This window comes from Bombina bombina, chromosome 4 (assembly GCF_027579735.1).
Source record: "Bombina bombina isolate aBomBom1 chromosome 4, aBomBom1.pri, whole genome shotgun sequence".
NCBI classification, from domain to species: domain Eukaryota; kingdom Metazoa; phylum Chordata; class Amphibia; order Anura; family Bombinatoridae; genus Bombina; species Bombina bombina.
The window spans coordinates 858,896,273-858,914,939 of record NC_069502.1 but is presented as its reverse complement, the minus strand read 5'-3'; the positions used below and the strand labels follow the sequence as shown (position 1 = coordinate 858,914,939).

At 40.0% G+C, this 18,667-nt stretch overlaps 1 protein-coding gene across 1 annotated transcript in view; it reads left to right on the top strand.

Annotated features, from left to right (window-relative positions):
* The window catches only part of LOC128657996 (zinc finger protein OZF-like), a 42,276-nt gene extending 24,426 nt beyond the window's left edge, over window positions 1-17,850 (top strand). The window contains exons 5-6 of the mRNA XM_053712435.1: window positions 2,592-2,699; window positions 16,885-17,850. Of these exons, the coding sequence (XP_053568410.1) occupies window positions 2,592-2,699; window positions 16,885-17,753 (977 nt within the window). The 3' untranslated portion in view covers window positions 17,754-17,850. The remainder of the gene's footprint in view (window positions 1-2,591; window positions 2,700-16,884) is intronic.
* Window positions 17,851-18,667: the final 817 nt, after the last annotated feature.

Sequence of the window (18,667 nt, the reverse complement as noted above, 5' to 3'; positions counted from 1 at the left end):
GGGATACAGGGCACAGGTTAGTGTACATGTGTGATGTGTCTGAGGGATACAGGGCACAGGTAAGTGTATGTGTGTGATGTGTCTGAGGGATACAGGGCACAGGTGAGTGTACGTGTGTGATGTGTTTGAGGGATACAGGGCACAGGTGAGTGTACATGTGTGATGTGTCTGAGGGATACAGGGCACAGGTGAGTGTACATGTGTGATGTGTCAGAGGGATACAGGGCACAGGTGAGTGTATGTGTGTGATGTGTCTGAGGGATACAGGGTACAGGTGAGTGTATGTGTGTGATGTGTCTGAGGGATACAGGGCACAGATGAGTGTACATGTGTGATGTGTCTGAGGGATACAGGGCACAGGTGAGTGTACATGTGTGATGTGTCAGAGGGATACAGGGCACAGGTGAGTGTACATGTGTGATGTGTCTGAGGGATACAGGGCACAGATGAGTGTACATGTGTGATGTGTCTGAGGGATACAGGGTACAGGTGAGTGTACGTGTGTGATGTGTCTGAGGGACACAGGGGTACAGGTGAGTGTACGTGTGTGGTGTGTCTGAGGGATACAGAGCACAGGTGAGTGTACATGTGTGATATGTATGAGGGATACGGGGTACAGATGAGTGCACGTGTGTGAGGTGTCTGAGGGATACAGGGCACAGGTGAGTGTACGTGTGTGATGTGTCTGAGGGATACAGGGCACAGGTGAGTACGTGTGTGATGTGTCTGAGGGATACAGGGTACAGGTGAGTGTACGTGTGTGATGTGTCTGAGGGATACAGGGTACAGGTGAGTGTACGTGTGTGATGTGTCTGAGGGATACAGGGCACAGGTGAGTGTACATGTGTGATATGTCTGAGGGATACAGGGCACAGGTGAGTGTACGTGTGTGATGTGTATGAGGGATACGGGGTATAGATGAGTGCACGTGTGTGATGTGTCTGAGGGATACAGGGCACAGGTGAGTGTACGTGTGTGATGTTTCTGAGGGATACAGGGCACAGGTGAGTACATGTGTGATGTGTCTGAGGGATACAGGGTACAGGTGAGTGTACGTGTGTGATGTGTCTGAGGGATACAGGGCACAGGTGAGTGTACGTGTGTGATGTGTCTGAGGGATACAGGGTACAGGTGAGTGTACATGTGTGATGTGTCTAAGGGATACAGGGCACAGGTGAGTGTACGTGTGTGATGTGTCTGAGGGATACAGGGCACAGGTGAGTGTACATGTGTGATGTCTCTGAGGGATACAGGGCACAGGTGAGTGTACGTGTGTGATGTGTCTGAGGGATACAGGGTACAGGTGAGTGTACGTGTGTGATGTGTCTGAGGGATACAGGGCACAGGTAAGTGTGGGATACAGGGCACAGGTAAGTGTATGTGTGTGATGTGTCTGAGGGATACGGGGCAGAGGTGAGTGTATGTGTGTGATGTGTCTGAGGGATACAGGGCACAGGTGAGTGTACGTGTGTGATGTGTTTGAGGGATACAGGGCACAGGTGAGTGTACATGTGTGATGTGCCTGAGGGATACAGGGCAGAGGTGAGTGTACATGTGTGATGTGTCAGAGGGATACAGGGCACAGGTGAGTGTATGTGTGTGATGTGTCTGAGGGATACAGGGTACAGGTGAGTGTATCTGTGTGATGTGTCTGAGGGATACAGGGCACAGATGAGTGTACATGTGTGATGTGTCTGAGGGATACAGGGCACAGGTGAGTGTACATGTGTGATGTGTCAGAGGGATACAGGGCACAGGTGAGTGTACATGTGTGATGTGTCTGAGGGATACAGGGCACAGGTGAGTGTACATGTGTGATATGTCTGAGGGATACAGGGCACAGGTGAGTGTACGTGTGTGATGTGTATGAGGGATACGGGGTATAGATGAGTGCACGTGTGTGATGTGTCTGAGGGATACAGGGCACAGGTGAGTGTACGTGTGTGATGTTTCTGAGGGATACAGGGCACAGGTGAGTACGTGTGTGATGTGTCTGAGGGATACAGGGTACAGGTGAGTGTACGTGTGTGATGTGTCTGAGGGATACAGGGCACAGGTGAGTGTACGTGTGTGATGTGTCTGAGGGATACAGGGCACAGGTGAGTGTACATGTGTGATGTGTCTAAGGGATACAGGGCACAGGTGAGTGTACGTGTGTGATGTGTCTGAGGGATACAGGGCACAGGTGAGTGTACATGTGTGATGTGTCTGAGGGATACAGGGCACAGGTGAGTGTACATGTGTGATGTGTCTGAGAGATACAGGGCACAGGTGAGTGTATGTGTGTGATGTCTCTGAGGGATACAGGGTACAGGTTAGTGTACGTGTGTGATGTGTCTGAGGGATACAGGGTACAGGTGAGTGTACATGTGTGATGTGTCTGAGGGATACAGGGTACAGGTGAGTGTACATGTGTGATGTGTCTGAGGGATACAGGGTACAGGTGAGTGTACGTGTGTGATGGCTCTGAGGAGTGCATGGCACAAGTGAGTGTACGTGTGTCGTATCTAAGGGACGCAGTGAGCAGGTGAGTGTATGTATGAGTCATATTAAAAAGCTAAAATGTGAATATATTTATATGATCTATGCAGGTGATGTTAAGACTGAAGTCACATTCAATGTTGAACAAACAAATGATCTGTATGTAAAGAGTCAGCATGAAGCTGTGAAGCAGGAAATCAGTGACAATATCAGGACAGGTGAGTGTGTCTAAGGGTTACAGATCTCCTGCCTTACTAGGTACAGGGAGATTTTTTATTAGAGGTAGGAAGTCTTTCTTTAGAACATAATCTGCTCCCAATGAAATGCATAAATGAAAATGCCCCTGTTATTTGAAGGTGATTGCAATATAATATATGTAGGACTGAAATCCAAGTCTAAATGCAGTAAGTTCAAAAGACTGAAAATGGGAGCAGCACAATAGGGATGATATAGCTGAGCAGTAATATTTGTTTACTTTTATTAAAGAAAAAAATATTTTTGTCTGAACTTTATTAAATCCCTAAATTGACATCTTCTGTCATATTACTATGTTTCATTCGCCTTCACAAGCAATACATAAGATAATAACTCAGTCTTTCTTTCATGTAATTGGCTAGTGACGTATGGGATATACAATCCTACCAGGGGGGGCAAAGTTTCCCAAACCTCAAAATGCCTATAAATACACCCCCCACCACACCCACAATTCAGTTTTACAAACTTTGCCTCCTATGGAGGTGGTGAAGTAAGTTTGTGCTAGATTTCTACCTTGATATGCGCTTCTCAGCTTTTTTGAAGCCCGGTTCCTCTCAGAGTGCAGTGAATGACAGAGGGATGTGAAGGGAGTATTGCCTATTTGAATACAATGGTCATCATAACGGGGATCTATTTCATAGGTTCTCTGTTATTGGTCGTAGAGATTAATCTCCTACCTCCCTTTTCAGATCGACGATATACTCTTATATACCATTACCTCTGCTGATTCTCTTTTCAGTACTGGTTTGGCTATCTACTTTATGTAGATGAGTGTCTTTTGGTAAGTATGTTTCCTTTATTTAAGACACTCTAAGCTATGGTTTGGCACTTTATATTTAAAGTTCGAAATATATGTTTGTACTTATATTTGCCATGATTCAGGTTTATCAGTATATTTCCTTTTTGCAGACTGTCAGTTTCATATTTGGGAAATGCATATAAAAAAAAATAAAAAAAAAATTCTTACCTGAAGTTTTCAAATTGACTCCCTTTTCTAAATTGTTAGGCTCGCTTGAGTGCAAAATGCTATAATTTATTGCGTCATTCTTGGCGCAAGAGTTTTTTGGCGCGAGAATTACGTTTGTTGACGTAATTTCGTCATTTCCGGCGTCTTAGTTGGCGCCGAGTTTTTTCATGTGGTTGTGTCATCTATGAAGCTCGTGTTTGTTGCAGACGTTTTTGGCGCCAAAAAATATTTTGTCAGTTGTGGGCATCATACTTGGCGCCAAACTTTTGACATTATTTAAGACTTCATTTCTTTTTGCTTCTGATTTCCAGAGGCTTATTTTGTTTTGCATTTCTTTCCCATTCCTGAAACTGTCATATAAGGAAATTGATATTTTGCTTTATATGTTGTTTTTTCTCTTACATTTGCAAGATATCTCAAAACTGTTCCTGTATCAGAAAACACTGTTGGATTCCTGCTGACTGATATCAGTCCTACCAAAGCTAAGTTAATTTATTTTAATGTTATGAATTGTTATCTTTAGCTATGGTTTGTAATAAGTTATCATGATAAACTTTTACATGCAGAGAAAATGTCCATCAGTATTAATGCATTGTCTATTGCTATTATATTGACACTAACAAATCTACTTTTTTATTTTCTCCAACATTGGTGTGTCCGGTCCACGGCGTCATCCATTACTTGTGGGAAATATTCTCCCCCACAGGGAAAGGCAAGGAGAGCACACAGCAAGAGCTGTCCATATAGCTCCCCCTCTGGCTCCGCCCCCCAGTCATTCTCCTTGCCGCTCTGAACAAGTAGCATCTACCACGGGGATGGCGAGGAGTTTGTGGTGTTAGTTGTAGTTTTTTATTCTTCTATCAAGAGTTTGTTATTTTAAAATAGTGCTGGCTTGTACTATTTACTCTATAACAGAAAAGTGATGAAGATTTCTGTTTAAGAGGGCTATGATTTTAGCACCAGTAACTAAAATCCATTACTGTTATCACGCAGGACTGTTGAAACAAGAGAACTTCAGTTGGGGGTAACAGTTTGCAGACTCATCTGCTTCAGGTATGACTAGTCTCCTAACAACACAGGCTAATGCTAGATGACAGTCATATTTCCCCTCAGGGGAAAAGGTAAGCCATTTTTCTTTCACCTCAGCAAAAAAGATAACAGGCTTCCCCTTTTTGTTTTTTATGCTGGTAGACACTGTTAGGGGCAAAATCGATTGGTTTTTATTACAATATTATACCATTTGAAATATTTTATAAGCTCACATACACTGGGGAACGTTTTTTTATTGATCTGGCTTGTTTTAGACACCTAAATCTAGTCAGGAAGGCCCCTTCACTCTAGTGTGCTGAGGGAAGAAGCCTCATTTTGGTGCTTCAGCTGCACAGTTGATTTACAAGGCAGTGCATGCAGATTCATGTGAGAGGGTCCTGTGGTTCAGAAAGTGACTCCAAAAGGCTTTTTTCTGTGAATGGTGACCCCTAAGGAAGGTAAAAAGCTGCAGCAAGGCTGTAGCTGGGATTGTTGTGTATAAAAACGGTTAAATCCAACAATTAGCTCCGGTTTGCTTGTTTTAAGAGCTAGAGTCTCCATATTTGCTGTGCAATACTTTCTAAGCACTAAGACACTGGGGTCCAAATTTCAGAAAAATCGGATATTGCCTTCATAGTTTTTTGAACATTCAGAAATAAATGTGTCATTTTATTATTTAAAGAGACAGTAACGTTTTTGTTTAAAATCGTTTTTATTGCATTGTTTGCCTGCCTAAATCTGTTTAACATGTCTGTTCCATCAGATAACCTATGTTCTAAGGGAGGTATTAGCTACTCTGGATGACTGTGATTCCATGGTAGTACCAGAGAAGTTGTGCAAATTGGACAAATTTTTAGAGGTCCCAGTGCACGATGACGCTTTTCCAATACCTAAGAGGGTAGCGAACATAGTGGAAAAGGAGTGGGAGAAGCCAGGTGTATCCTTTGCCCCACCTCCTATATTTAAGAAAATGTTTCCCATAGTAGACCCTAGAAGGGACGCATGGCAAACGGTCCCGAAGGTCGAGGGAGCTGTTTCAACACTAGCGAAGCGCACAACTATTCCTATAGAGGACAGCTGCGCTTTCAAAGATCCTATGGATAAAAAATTGGAAGGATTGCTTAAAAAGATTTTTGCTCAGCAAGGGTTCATCCTTCAACCAGCTACGTGTGTTATTACTGTCACTTCAGCGGCGTCCTTTTGGTTTGAAGAACTAGAAAGGTCGCTCCAGAAAGAGACTTCCTATGAAGAAGTCATGGACAGAATTCACGCATTAAAGTTAGCTAATTCCTTTATATTAGATGCCGCCTTTCAAATAACGAAATTGGCGGCGAAAAACTCAAAGACCCTTTTTGGGCCGGAATTGAAGGAAATTATTTCAGACATCACTGGGGGTAAGGGCCATGCCCTCCCACAGGATAGGCCTTTTAAGGCTAAGAACAAGTCTAATTTTCGTTCCTTTCGCAATTTCAGGAACGGACCGGCTAATAACTCCACTGCCGCTAGACAAGAAGGTAGCCCCCGATCCGGGACCGGATCTGGTAGGGGGCAGACTATCTCTCTTCTCTCAGGCTTGGGCAAGAGATGTTCTGGATCCCTGGGCACTAGAGATAGTTTCCAAGGGATACCTGTTAGAATTCAAGGGACTTCCTCCAAAGGGAAGGTTCCACCTGTCTCGCTTATCTTCAGACCAGATAAAGAAACAGGCATTCTTACATTGTGTAAGAGACCTTTCAAAGATGGGAGTGATAAACCCAGTCCCCTCCGGGGAACAAGGTCTAGGTTTTTACTCAAACCTGTTTGTGGTTCCCAAAAAAGAGGGAACTTTCAGGCCAATTCTGGATTTAAAGATATTAAACAAGTTCCTCAGAGTTCCATCCTTCAAGATGGAAACCATTCGGACAATCTTACCGACAATCCAGCAGGGTCAATTTTTGACTACCGTGGATCTAAATGATGCGTATCTGCATATCCCAATCCACAAATCTCATCATCAGTTCCTGAGGTTCGCCTTTCTGGACAAACATTACCAGTTTGTGGCTCTTCCATTCGGTTTAGCCACCGCTCCCAGAATTTTCACAAAGGTGCTAGGGTCCCTTCTAGCGGTCCTAAGGCCGAGGGGCATCGCTGTAGCACCTTATCTAGACGACATCCTAATCCAAGCGTCGTCCCTTTCCAAAGCGAGGGCTCATACTGACATTGTGTTGGCCTTTCTCAGATCTCACGGGTGGAAGGTGAACATAGAAAAAAGTTCACTGTCACCGTCCACAAGGGTTCCTTTTCTGGGAACAATAATAGATTCTGTGGAAATGAAGATCTTTCTCACAGAAGTCAGAAAGGCAAAGCTTCTAAAAGCTTGTTGAGTTCTTCATTCTATTCCTCAACCCTCCATAGCTCAATGCATGGAAGTAATAGGACTAATGGTCGCAGCAATGGATGTGGTTCCTTTTGCTTGAATTCATCTAAGACCATTACAGCTATGCATGCTCAATCAGTGGAATGGGGACTATACAGACGTGTCTCCCCAAATTCAAGTAGACCAGGTAACCAGGGACTCACTTCTCTGGTGGTTGACCCAGGATCACCTGTCTCAGGGAATGAGTTTCCGCAGACCGGAGTGGATCATCGTCACGACCGACGCCAGCCTCTTGGGGTGGGGCGCGGTCTGGGACTCCCTGAAAGCTCAGGGCCTATGGTTGCGGGAAGAGTCGCTTCTCCCGATAAACATTTTGGAACTAAGAGCTATATTCAATGCGCTCCTGGCTTGGCCTCAGCTAGCGGAAGCCAGGTTCATAAGATTTCAGTCGGACAACATAACGACTGTTGCGTACATCAATCATCAGGGGGGAACAAAGAGTTCCCTAGCCATGAAGGAAGTAACCAAGATAATCCAATGGGCAGAGAATCACTCCTGCCATCTATCTGCTATTCACATTCCAGGAGTAGACAACTGGGAGGCGGACTATTTGAATCGTCAGACTTTCCATCCGGGGGAGTGGGAACTCCATCCGGAGGTCTTTGCTCAGTTAACCCAATTATGGGGCATTCCAGACATGGATCTAATGGCGTCCCGTCAGAACTTCAAGATACCTTGCTACGGGTCCAGATCCAGGGATCCCAAGGCGACTCTAGTGGATGCATTAGTGGCGCCTTGGTCGTTCAACCTAGCATATGTGTTAACACCGTTTCCTCTCCTTCCCAGGCTCATAGCCAGGATCAAACAGGAGAAGGCCTCAGTGATTCTGATAGCTCCTGCGTGGCCATGCAGGACTTGGTATGCAGACCTGGTGAATATGTCATCGGCTCCACCATGGAAGCTACCTTTGAGACAGGATCTTCTAGTACAAGGTCCATTCGAACATCCAAATCTAGTTTCTCTGCAGCTGACTGCTTGGAAATTGAACGCTTGATTTTATCCAAGCGTGGGTTTTCAAATTCTGTGATAGATACTCTGGTCCAAGCCAGAAAACCTGTGACTAGAAAGATTTACCATAAAATATGGAAAAGATATATCTGTTGGTGTGAATCCAAAGGATTCTCCTGGAGTAAGATTAAAATTCCAAAGATTCTCTCCTTTCTCCAAGAAGGTTTGGATAAAGGGTTGTCAGCTAGTTCTCTAAAAAGGACAGATTTCTGCATTATCCGTCTTGTTGCACAAACGACTGGCAGCTTTGCCAGATGTACAAGCTTTTTGTTCAGGCTTTGGTTAGAATCAAACCTGTTTACAGACCCATGACTCCTCCTTGGAGTCTAAATTTAGTTCTTTCAGTTCTTCAAGGGGTTCCGTTTGAACCTTTACATTCCATAGATATTAAGTTAATATCTTGGAAAGTTCTGTTTTTGGTTGCTATTTCTTCTGCTAGAAGAGTTTCTGAATTATCTGCTTTGCAGTGTAATCCACCATATCTGGTTTTTCATTCAGATAAGGTTGTTTTGCGTACTAAGCCTGGTTTTCTTCCAAAAGTTGTTTCCAACAAGAACATCAACCAGGAAATAGTTGTTCCTTCTTTGTGTCCGAATCCAGTTTCAAAGAAGGAACCTTTATTACACAATTTAGATGTTGTTCGTGCTTTAAAGTTCTATTTAGAAGCAACAAAAGATTTTAGACAAACCTCATCTTTGTCGTTTACTCTGGTAAGAGGAGAGATCAAAAAGCTACTGCTACCTCTCTCTCTTTCTGACTGAAAAGCATTATCCGCTTGGCTTATGAGACTGCCGGACGACAGCCTCCTGACCGTATCACAGCTCACTCTACTAGGGCTGTGGCTTCCACATGGGCCTACAAGAACGAGGCTTCTGTTGACCAGATATGTAAGGCAGCGACTTGGTCTTCTCTGCACACTTTTGCCAAATTCTACAAATTTGATACTTTTGCTTCTTCGGAGGCTATTTTTGGGAGAAAGGTTTTGCAAGCCGTGGTGCCTCCCGTTTAGGTAACCTGATTTGCTCCCTCCCTTCATCCGTGTCCTAAAGCTTTGGTATTGGTTCCCACAAGTAATGGATGACGCCGTGGACCGGACACACCAATGTTGGAGAAAACAGAATTTATGCTTACCTGATAAATTACTTTCTCCAACGGTGTGTCCGGTCCACGGCCCGCCCTGGTTTTTTAATCAGGTTGAAAAAAATTTCTTTATACACTACAGTCACCACGGCACCCTATAGTTTCTCATTTTTCTCCTAACCGTCGGTCGAATGACTGGGGGGCGGAGCCAGAGGGGGAGCTATATGGACAGCTCTTGCTGTGTGCTCTCCTTGCCTTTCCCTGTGGGGGAGAATATTTCCCACAAGTAATGGATGACGCCGTGGACCGGACACACCGTTGGAGAAAGAAAAATTTATCAGGTAAGCATAAATTCTGTTTTTTAATGGAGTACATTCGTTCTTTGTTGAAAATGTGTTGATTATATTGGATATTGAGGAGACTAGTCCTCTTGATTTTTTAAGGCTAGCTAACATTTAAATTCTGTTTATTAACCTCCTGTGGTTACTTCAGAGGTTTTTTTCCAGTTCATAATGCTAGGGAATGGAATAGGCCTGTTACTTCTTTTATTCCTTCTTTAAGGTTTTAAAAATTGTATCATTTGCCAGCAGTTAGTTTGGAGTTTTGGGAAAAGATCCCCAAAGTTAATGGGGCTATATCTACTCTTGCTAAACGTACTACTATTCCTATGGAAAATAGTATTTATTTTAAAGATCCTTCAGATGGGAAACTTGTATCTTATCTAAGGAAAATTAATGTATTTTCAGGTCCTTTTCTTAGGCCTGCAATTTCTTTGGCTGATGTTGCAGCTGTTTCATCTTTTTTGGTTGGAAACTTTAGCGCAACAAGTATCAAATTATGATTTGTTTAGCATTGTTAACTTGATTCAACATGCTAATAATTTCATTTGTGATGCCATTTTTTTATATTATCAAAATTGAGGTTAAATCTATGTCTTTAGCTATTTTAGCTAGAGGAACTTTGTGTCTTAAATCTTGGAATGCTGATTTGATTTCTAAATCCAGATTTCTATTTTCTTTCCTTCCAAGGTAATAAATTATTTGGTTCACAGTTGGATTCAATACTTTCAACTGTTACTGTGGGGAAGGGAGTTTTTTTGCCTCAAGATTAAGTTCTAAGGGTAAATTTTAAGCTTCTAACAGTTTTTGTTCTTAATAAGGAACAGAAACCTAATTCTTCCCCAAGTAATATGTTTCTAATTGGAAGCTTTCTTCAAAATGGAATGAATTCAAGCCATTTAAGAGATCAAAGCCAGCCCCCAAATTTGCATGTAGGTGCAGCCCTTATTTCAGCTTAGCTGGTAGGGGGCAGGTTAAGATTTTTCTAAAGTTGTTTGGTTCAATTCGGTCCAAACTCCTTAGATTGGGGTACAGACTAGGATTTAGAGTAAGACCGCCTGTGAGAAGTCTTTTTCTCTCTCACATATTCCAGCAATCCCAGTAAAGGCTCAGACTTTACAGAGTTCCGTTTCAGGAACGGGGTCTGGGATTTTATTCAGAACTATTCATTGTCCCAAAGAAAGAAAATCTTTTGAATTGTCATGTAAGAGTACCATCTTTCAGAATGGTGATTATAAGGTCTATTCTGCCTTTTGTTCAGCAAGGGCATTATTTGCCCACAATAGACTTACAGGATGCATATCTTCATATTCTGTTTCATTCAGATTATTTTCATTTTCTGAAATTCTCTTTTTTTGGACAAGCATTACCAATTTGTTGCTCTTCCTTTCTGGCATAGCGACAGCTCTAGGAATCTTTTCAAAGGTTCTCTGTGTTTCCTTATTTGGACGATATCTTGGTACTTGCTCAGTCTTTTCGTTCTGCAGAATGTCATACGATTCAACTTCTGTTGTTTCTTCAAAGACATGGTTGGAGGATAATTTTACCAAAAAAGTTCCTTGATTCCTGAGACAAGGGTCACCTTTTTTAGGTTTCCAGATAGATTGTGTCAATGTCTTTGTCTCTAACAGACAAGAGACAATTTATATTGAGTTTAGCTTCGGAACCTTCAGTCTCTATTATTTCCTTCAGTAGCTATATGCATGGAAGTTTTAGGTCTCATGACTGCAGCATCTGACTCGATTCCATTTGCTCGTTTTCATATGAGACCTCTCCAGTTTTTAATGCTGAATTAATGGTGCAGGGATTATACTAGGATATCACATTTAATATCCTTGAATCCCAATATTCAACTATCTCTGACTTGGTGATTAGATCACCATCGTATAGTTCTACAGGTCTCGTTGGTTCATCCAACCTGGACCGTGATCACAACAGATGCGAGTCTTTTAGGTTGGGAAGCTGTCTGGGGATCTTTGACAGCACAAGGGGTTTGGAAATCTCAAGAGGCGAGATTTCCAATCAATATTTTGGAACTCCGTGCGATTCTCAGAGCTCTTCAGTTTTGGCTTCTATTGAAGAGAGAGCCGTTTATTTGTTTTCAGACAGACAATGTCACAACTGTGGCGTATGTCAATCATCAGGGTGGGACTCACAGTCCTCAGGCTATGAAAGAAGCATCTCGGATACTTGCTTGGGCAAAATCCAGCTCCTGTCTAATTTCTGCGGTCCATATCCCAGGTATAGACAATTGGGAAGCAGATTATCTCAGTCATCAAGCTTTACATCCGGGAGAGTGGTCTCTTCACTCAGATGTGTTTTTTCAAATTGTTCAGATGTGGGAGCTTCCAGAAATAGATCTGATGGCATCTCATCTAAACAAGAAACTTCCCAGGTACCTATCCAGGTCCAGGGATCCTCAGGCGGAAGCAGTGAATGCATTGACACTTCCTTGGAGTTATCAACCTGCCTATATTTTTCCGCCTCTAGTTCTTCTTCCAAGAGTGATTTTCAAAATCATCATGGAGCAATCGTTTGTGCTGCTGGTGGCTCCAGCATGGCTGCACAAGTTTTGGTATGTGAATCTTGTTCGGATGTCCAGTTGCCAACCTTGGCCACTTCCATTAAGGCCAGACCTTATATCTCAAGGTTCATTTTTCCATCAGGATCGCAAATCATTAAATTTGATGGTATGGAAATTGAATGCTTAGTGCTTAGTTTCTCTGACTCAGTGATTAATACTATGTTGCAGGCTCGTAAATCTGTGTCTAGAAAGATTTATTATCGAGTTTGGAAGACTTACATCTCATGGTGCTCTTCTCATAAATTCTCTTGGCATTCTTTTAGAATTCTTAGAATTTTACAGTTTCTTCAGGATGCTTTAGATAAGGGTTTGTCTGCAAGTTCTTTGAAAGGACAAATCTCTGCTCTTTCTGTTCTGTTCCACAGAAAAATTACTAAACTTCCTGATATCCATTGTTTTGTATAGTTTGGTTCGTATCAAGCCTGTCATTAAATCAATTTGGTTTTCTAGGCTTTACAGGCTCCTCCGTTTGAGCCTATGCATTCTCTGGACATTAAATTACTTTCTTGGAAAGTGTTGTTCCTTTTTGGCCATCTCTTCTGCTAGAAGAGTTTCTGATTTATCTGCTCTTTCTTGTGAGTCTCCTTTTCTGATTTTTCATCAGGATAAGGCGGTTTTGCTGACTTCGTTTAAATTTTTACCTAAAGTTGTGAACTCCAACAACATTAGTAGAGAAATTGTTGTCCCTTCTTTGTGTACTAATCCTAAGAATTCTCTGGAGAGATCCTTACATTCTTTGGATGTGGTAAGAGCTTCGAAATATTATGTTGAAGCTACTACAGATTTCAGGAAGACTTCTAGTCTATTTGTTATCTTTTCTGGTTCTAGGAAAGGTCAGAAGGCTTCTGCCATTTCTTTAGCATCTTGGTTAAAGCTTTTGATTCATCATGCTTATTTGGAGTTGGGTAAATCCCCACCTCAGAGGATTACGGCTCATTCTACTATGTCAGTTTCCACTTCCTGGGCTTTTATGAATGAAGTTTCTGTTAATCAGATTTGCAAAGCAGCAACTTAGTCTTCTTTGCATACTTTTACTAAATTCTATCATTTTGATGTTTTCTCTTGTTCAGAAGCAGTTTTTGGTAGAAAAGTACTTCAGACAGCTGTTTCAGTTTGATTCTTCTGCTTATAATTTCAGTTTTTTTCATTATAAGATTAAAACTTTTGATTTGGGTTGTGGAATTATTTTTTCAGTGGAATTGGCTGTCTTTATTTTTATCCCTCCCTCTCTAGTGACTCTTGCGTGTCCCACATCTTGGGTATTTGCTATCCCATACGTCACTATCTCATGGACTCTTGCCAATTACATGAAAGAAAACATGATTTATGTAAGAATTTACCTGATAAATTCATTTCTTTCATATTGGCAAGAGTCCATGAGACCCACCCTTTTTATGGTGGTTATGATTTTTTTGTGTAAAGCACATTTATTCCAATTCCTTGTTGATGCTTTTTGCTCCTTTCTTATCACCCCACTTCTTGGCTATTCGTTAAACTGAATTGTGGGTGTGGTGGGGGTGTATTTATAGGCATTTTGAGGTTTGGGAAACTTTGCCCCTCCTGGTAGGATTGTATATCCCATACGTCACTAGCTCATGGACTCTTGCCAATATGAAAGAAATGAATTTGTCAGGTAAATTCTTAGATAAATTATGGTTTTTTTTTATAACTTATGGTTTCCAAAACATATCATGTTTTAGAAACTTCTATTAAACAATGTGTAATATATATTATTATAAATGCTTTCTCCAGATCTGTACATATTATACAGGCGGGTCTGACTTGTGATCTGTAAACCTTACTTTTTTCCCCATCTAATACATTTCCAATGTTTCCTGCTTCATCAGTGTAGTGTTTACCTACCTTTAAATCAACTGAAATAATAATTCCCTAGGTTTATTCCGCTTGTGTTCCTGATAGTAAAGTGTGATTAAAGGGATATGAAAGCCAACATTTTTCTTTCATGATTCAGATAGAGCATGCAATTCTAAGCAACTTTCCATTTTACTTCTATTATTTAATTCTATTGGTTCTCTTGGTATTGTTTGTTGCAGTATTAGAAATGCACCGCTAGGTGCATATATGTAAAGCCACCAAACAGCAGCTAGCTCCCAGTAATGCACTGCTGCTCATGAGCCTACCTAGGTATTCTTTTCCACAAAGGATACCAAGAGGACGAAGCAAATTACATAATACAGGTAAAATGGAAAGTTGTTTAAAATGGCATGCTTTATCTGAATCATGAAAGAAAATGTTTGGGTTTAATGTCCCTTTAAATCAGTATCCCATATTTGTTTTTTGTTTTTTCATTTTTAAATACATAATTTGGTACTCAGCAATTTGCATAATTAGATACTAGCCCTTTGATTCTTCCTCTTTTTTAATACTATTAAATTGCTTAAAAAAATGTCAACACTTGCAAATGGTTTTATTGTGTACAAAAATACACAGCCATTAGCAATATAACTGAAAACTATATTAAACAAAACAGGCCACTGCAAGGAACCCTGGGGTACACCACCACATACTACCTGACTTCTTTGTGTGCACTTATTCATTTAAACTCTCTGCTGTTTATGTTTTAACTGAGATTATAACCAGAAGCAATCTTAGAATTGAACTACCTGAGGGCTAGATTAACCCCAGTGCCAGTACTGTTTAGTCATTGAACAGCCACACCTCTCCCCTTTGAATTGCTTGCACTTCTGCCGCAGACACCTATTACTTTTTGCCAGATTTTGTGTCTCTTTGTAGCAGATATGCTCCTTTCTCTCTTGTAGCATGTGTGGCTGAATTAGGTAAATGTCAATTTATTACTATGTGTTCCAGAAATCAAGGGATTAAACCACTGCAATGCGGGTGGTTTACAGTTGTGATTTTAGTCCTTAATTCCAGGGTAAGCAGGGGATTAGACCACTGTTGTAGAAAGTTCTGGACAACCAAATGGTTAAGTAACTACTGTTAGTGTGATCAGTTCATTATCCCCATAATTGCCTATATATGTTACAAGCCTTGTTTAAAAGACCATTAAATACAGTAAAATTGCATTTTTCTGAACCCCTTTTTTCAGAAATCAAAAGCTAAGATATCATGAGGCCACGCCTAAATAATTGGCTTCTAAATTTCGGGCTGCTTCTTTGATTAGAAGAATTTTGTCAGCCTTGCAGTACTCCATACAAATAAAAGCTCTGCTGGATTACGCTGCCCTTAAGCCAGTTCTATTCTTTTATTAAGTTTAGTGCATTTTAAAGCTTTACACTTTTATTTGCATTAAAGGGACATATATATTATTTCAAAATTAGATGATAAAAAAAGACTAAAAGCAATACTTTCCTTTTTGAAAACTCCGGCCTTGCTTCATTTCATGCTTAAGGCCAACCAAGAGATGATATGGGAGTAACTTCTACGAGTGGGTTTTTTGGGGGGGCGTGTGCTTTTTTTAGGGGCAGTAGAACTCTGTAAAGGTATTGGTGATTTTGGAGGTTTGAAATTAAAGGGACACTGAACCCAAATTTTTTCTTTCGTGATTCAGATAGAACATGACATTTTAAGCAACTTTCTAATTTACTCCTATTATCAAATGTCCTTCATTCTCTTGGTATCTTTATTTGAAATGCAAGAATGTAAGTTTAGATGCCGGCCCATTTTTGGTGAACAACCTGGGTTGTTCTTGCTGATTGGTGGATAAATTCATCCACCGATATAATAGTGCTGTCCAGAGGGCTGAACCAAAAAAAGTTTAGATATCTTCTTTTTCAAATAAAGATAGCAAGAGAACGAAGAAAAATTGATAATATGAGTAAATTAGAAAGTTGCTTAAAATTGCATGCTCTCTCTGAATCACAGAAGAAAAAAATTGGGTTCAGTGTCCCTTTAAGTAAGGCCACAGGTCTCATACAGGTAAATTTTGCTTTAATTCAGGAAAACAAATATTTTAAATATTTTTTTATATAAATATATTAAAGGCCCATATATAGAGTTGGTGGAAGCGCTTTTTATTCCACAGCAATTATTTGTGTCAGCTTGAAATTGAGGTCATAATTTAAGGCTATAAGAAAGGAGATTTAATCTCCAGCAATTTAAATGTTTTTTTCTTTTTTTACAGTAAGAGCAATAAAATTATAGAACGCCTTCTCTAAACAGCTAGTGAATGCCAATACCTCAGATAAATCTAAAAATGGCTTAGATACATTTACGACTAAAAACAGAATTCAGGAATATGATTGCTTGTTTTAAATTGGTAGGCTTCCAATTCAATTGTCAGCTTCTTTATTGTAAGTCAGTTAGAATCTGTATAGGTTAAATGCGGTAGACTTCTGTTTACCTTCAACTTCCTCTATTATCTTGCTTTAAGGATGTGTTATTGTTTTGTTTCTCTCTTTTGTTTATTACTGATTTGCTATTCTTGTTCCTCTATTATTTGAGAAAATATTGAGATACTGCAGGTATTACTAGCGGAGAATGTTATAAATGCCATACTCTCTATCAATGGGCACTAATATATCTCACTGATCTGTGATCTCTTCTCTTTACTGTAACTTGCTTTAGCCCATTTTAGACTTCTACACAGGAAGTGGGAATGTTGATGATTTGTTGTATGTCTCTGCCTAGGATTTTATGTTTTTTATTATGCACCTGGTCTTCTCAATTAAAAAAAATAAAACAATAAAATAATAATAATGTTATTAATAAATAAAATTATTTTTATTGCATTTCTTATTAATAGGTGATTTTACAATCTGCAATAATCCTAGCTATGGTCAGAATGCTTCTTTCAAGCTTCTTCAAAATCAAGGAAACAAAGTAAAAAATGTATGTTCTGAATGTGGGAAATGTTTTACCACCGAATTTTATCTTATTAACCATCTAAAAATTCATACAGGAGCGAAAGCATTTTCATGTTCTGAATGTGGAAAATATTTTACTCTAAAAACATCTCTTATTAGGCATCAGAAGATTCATACAGGGGAGAAAGGATTTTCATGTTCTGAATGTGGGAGATGTTTTGCTATGAAATCAGATCTTATTAGGCATCAGAAAATTCATACAGGGGAGAAAGGATTTTCATGTTCTGAATGTGGGAAATGTTTTGCTTTGAAAACAACTTTTAATAATCATCAGAAAATTCATACAGGAGAGAAAGGATTTTCATGTTCTGTATGTGGGAAGCGTTTTACTTGGCAATCATCTCTGATTAATCATCAAAAAATTCATACAGCAGAAAAAGCATTTTCATGTTCTGACTGTGAGAAATGTTTTACTCTCAAATCAGATCTCATCCGGCATCAGAAAATTCATACTGGGGAGAAAGGATTTTTGTGTCCTGAATGTGGGAAATCTTTTGCCTTGAAAACAACGCTTAATAATCATCAAAAACTTCATACAGGAGAGAAAGCATTTTCATGTTCTGAATGTGGGAAATGTTTTATCTGGAAATCACATCTTAATAATCATCTGAAAATTCATACAGGAGAGAAAGCATTTTCATGTTATGACTGTGGGAAATGTTTTACTCTGAAATCAGATCTCATTAGACATCAGAAAATTCATATAAGAGAGAAAACATTTCACGTTCTGAATGTGGGAAATGTTTAACCCTCTAACTGCTGAACTATTTCTACCCTTATGCTGAGCTATTTTGCAGTTCCTTAATGCTACTTACATTTAAGTCCTACTTTAGGTCATTTTTCAGTGAGAAATTACATATCTTTTTGTAAACTATACCATTTATTTATGTTTAGGGCATGATATGTATGAAACCTGTAACAAAAAAGTGTGAAAAATGCATTTTTAAAATTACATTTTAATAAGGTTTTAAACAAAAGAGTGTGTGCTTACCCCCCACCCAATGTTTGGAAGAGCATGAGCTTCGATTTGCACAGATCTCAGTGTACTGCAGTTTCACAATACATACGGCTTAGAAAAGGGACAAATTGCAGCCACCTTCTTACGCAGTAGTTAACACAAAAAGTGCACAAAGGCACATATCTAATATGTTTACACTGTGAACTCGTACACATGCTTAGTAGTACATGCTGCCTTAGAAAGTATGCGTATAAAAATACTGTGCAAAATGTTATAATTCAAGTAAATTTGAGAAGTCTCCTAAAACTATATGCTGATTCTAAATCATGAAGGTTTATTTCCTTGTATTGGCAGTGAGAGTAAATGAGAACATTTATAACCTATGGGAAATACACCCGGAGGAGGCAAGGACACCTCAAACAAAGCTACAAATATCCCTCCTACTTACACTACCCTCCCAGTAGTTCTTTGCCTTATATCATGGAGGTAGGGAGAGAGAGAGGTGCTCTGTAACAAAGAAGAAATAAAGTTTAATAAAACATGGATTAGTTGTTATAAGAGTTGGGGATGATATAGCCATATATATGGAGTATTGGCATATTTAATATACTGGTCGACGCTGGGGCTTCCATGCCTCGTTCCAGTTTCCTAACCTTAATCCCCCTTAACCCGGTGTGACTGACACTAAATTACAGACTTATCTT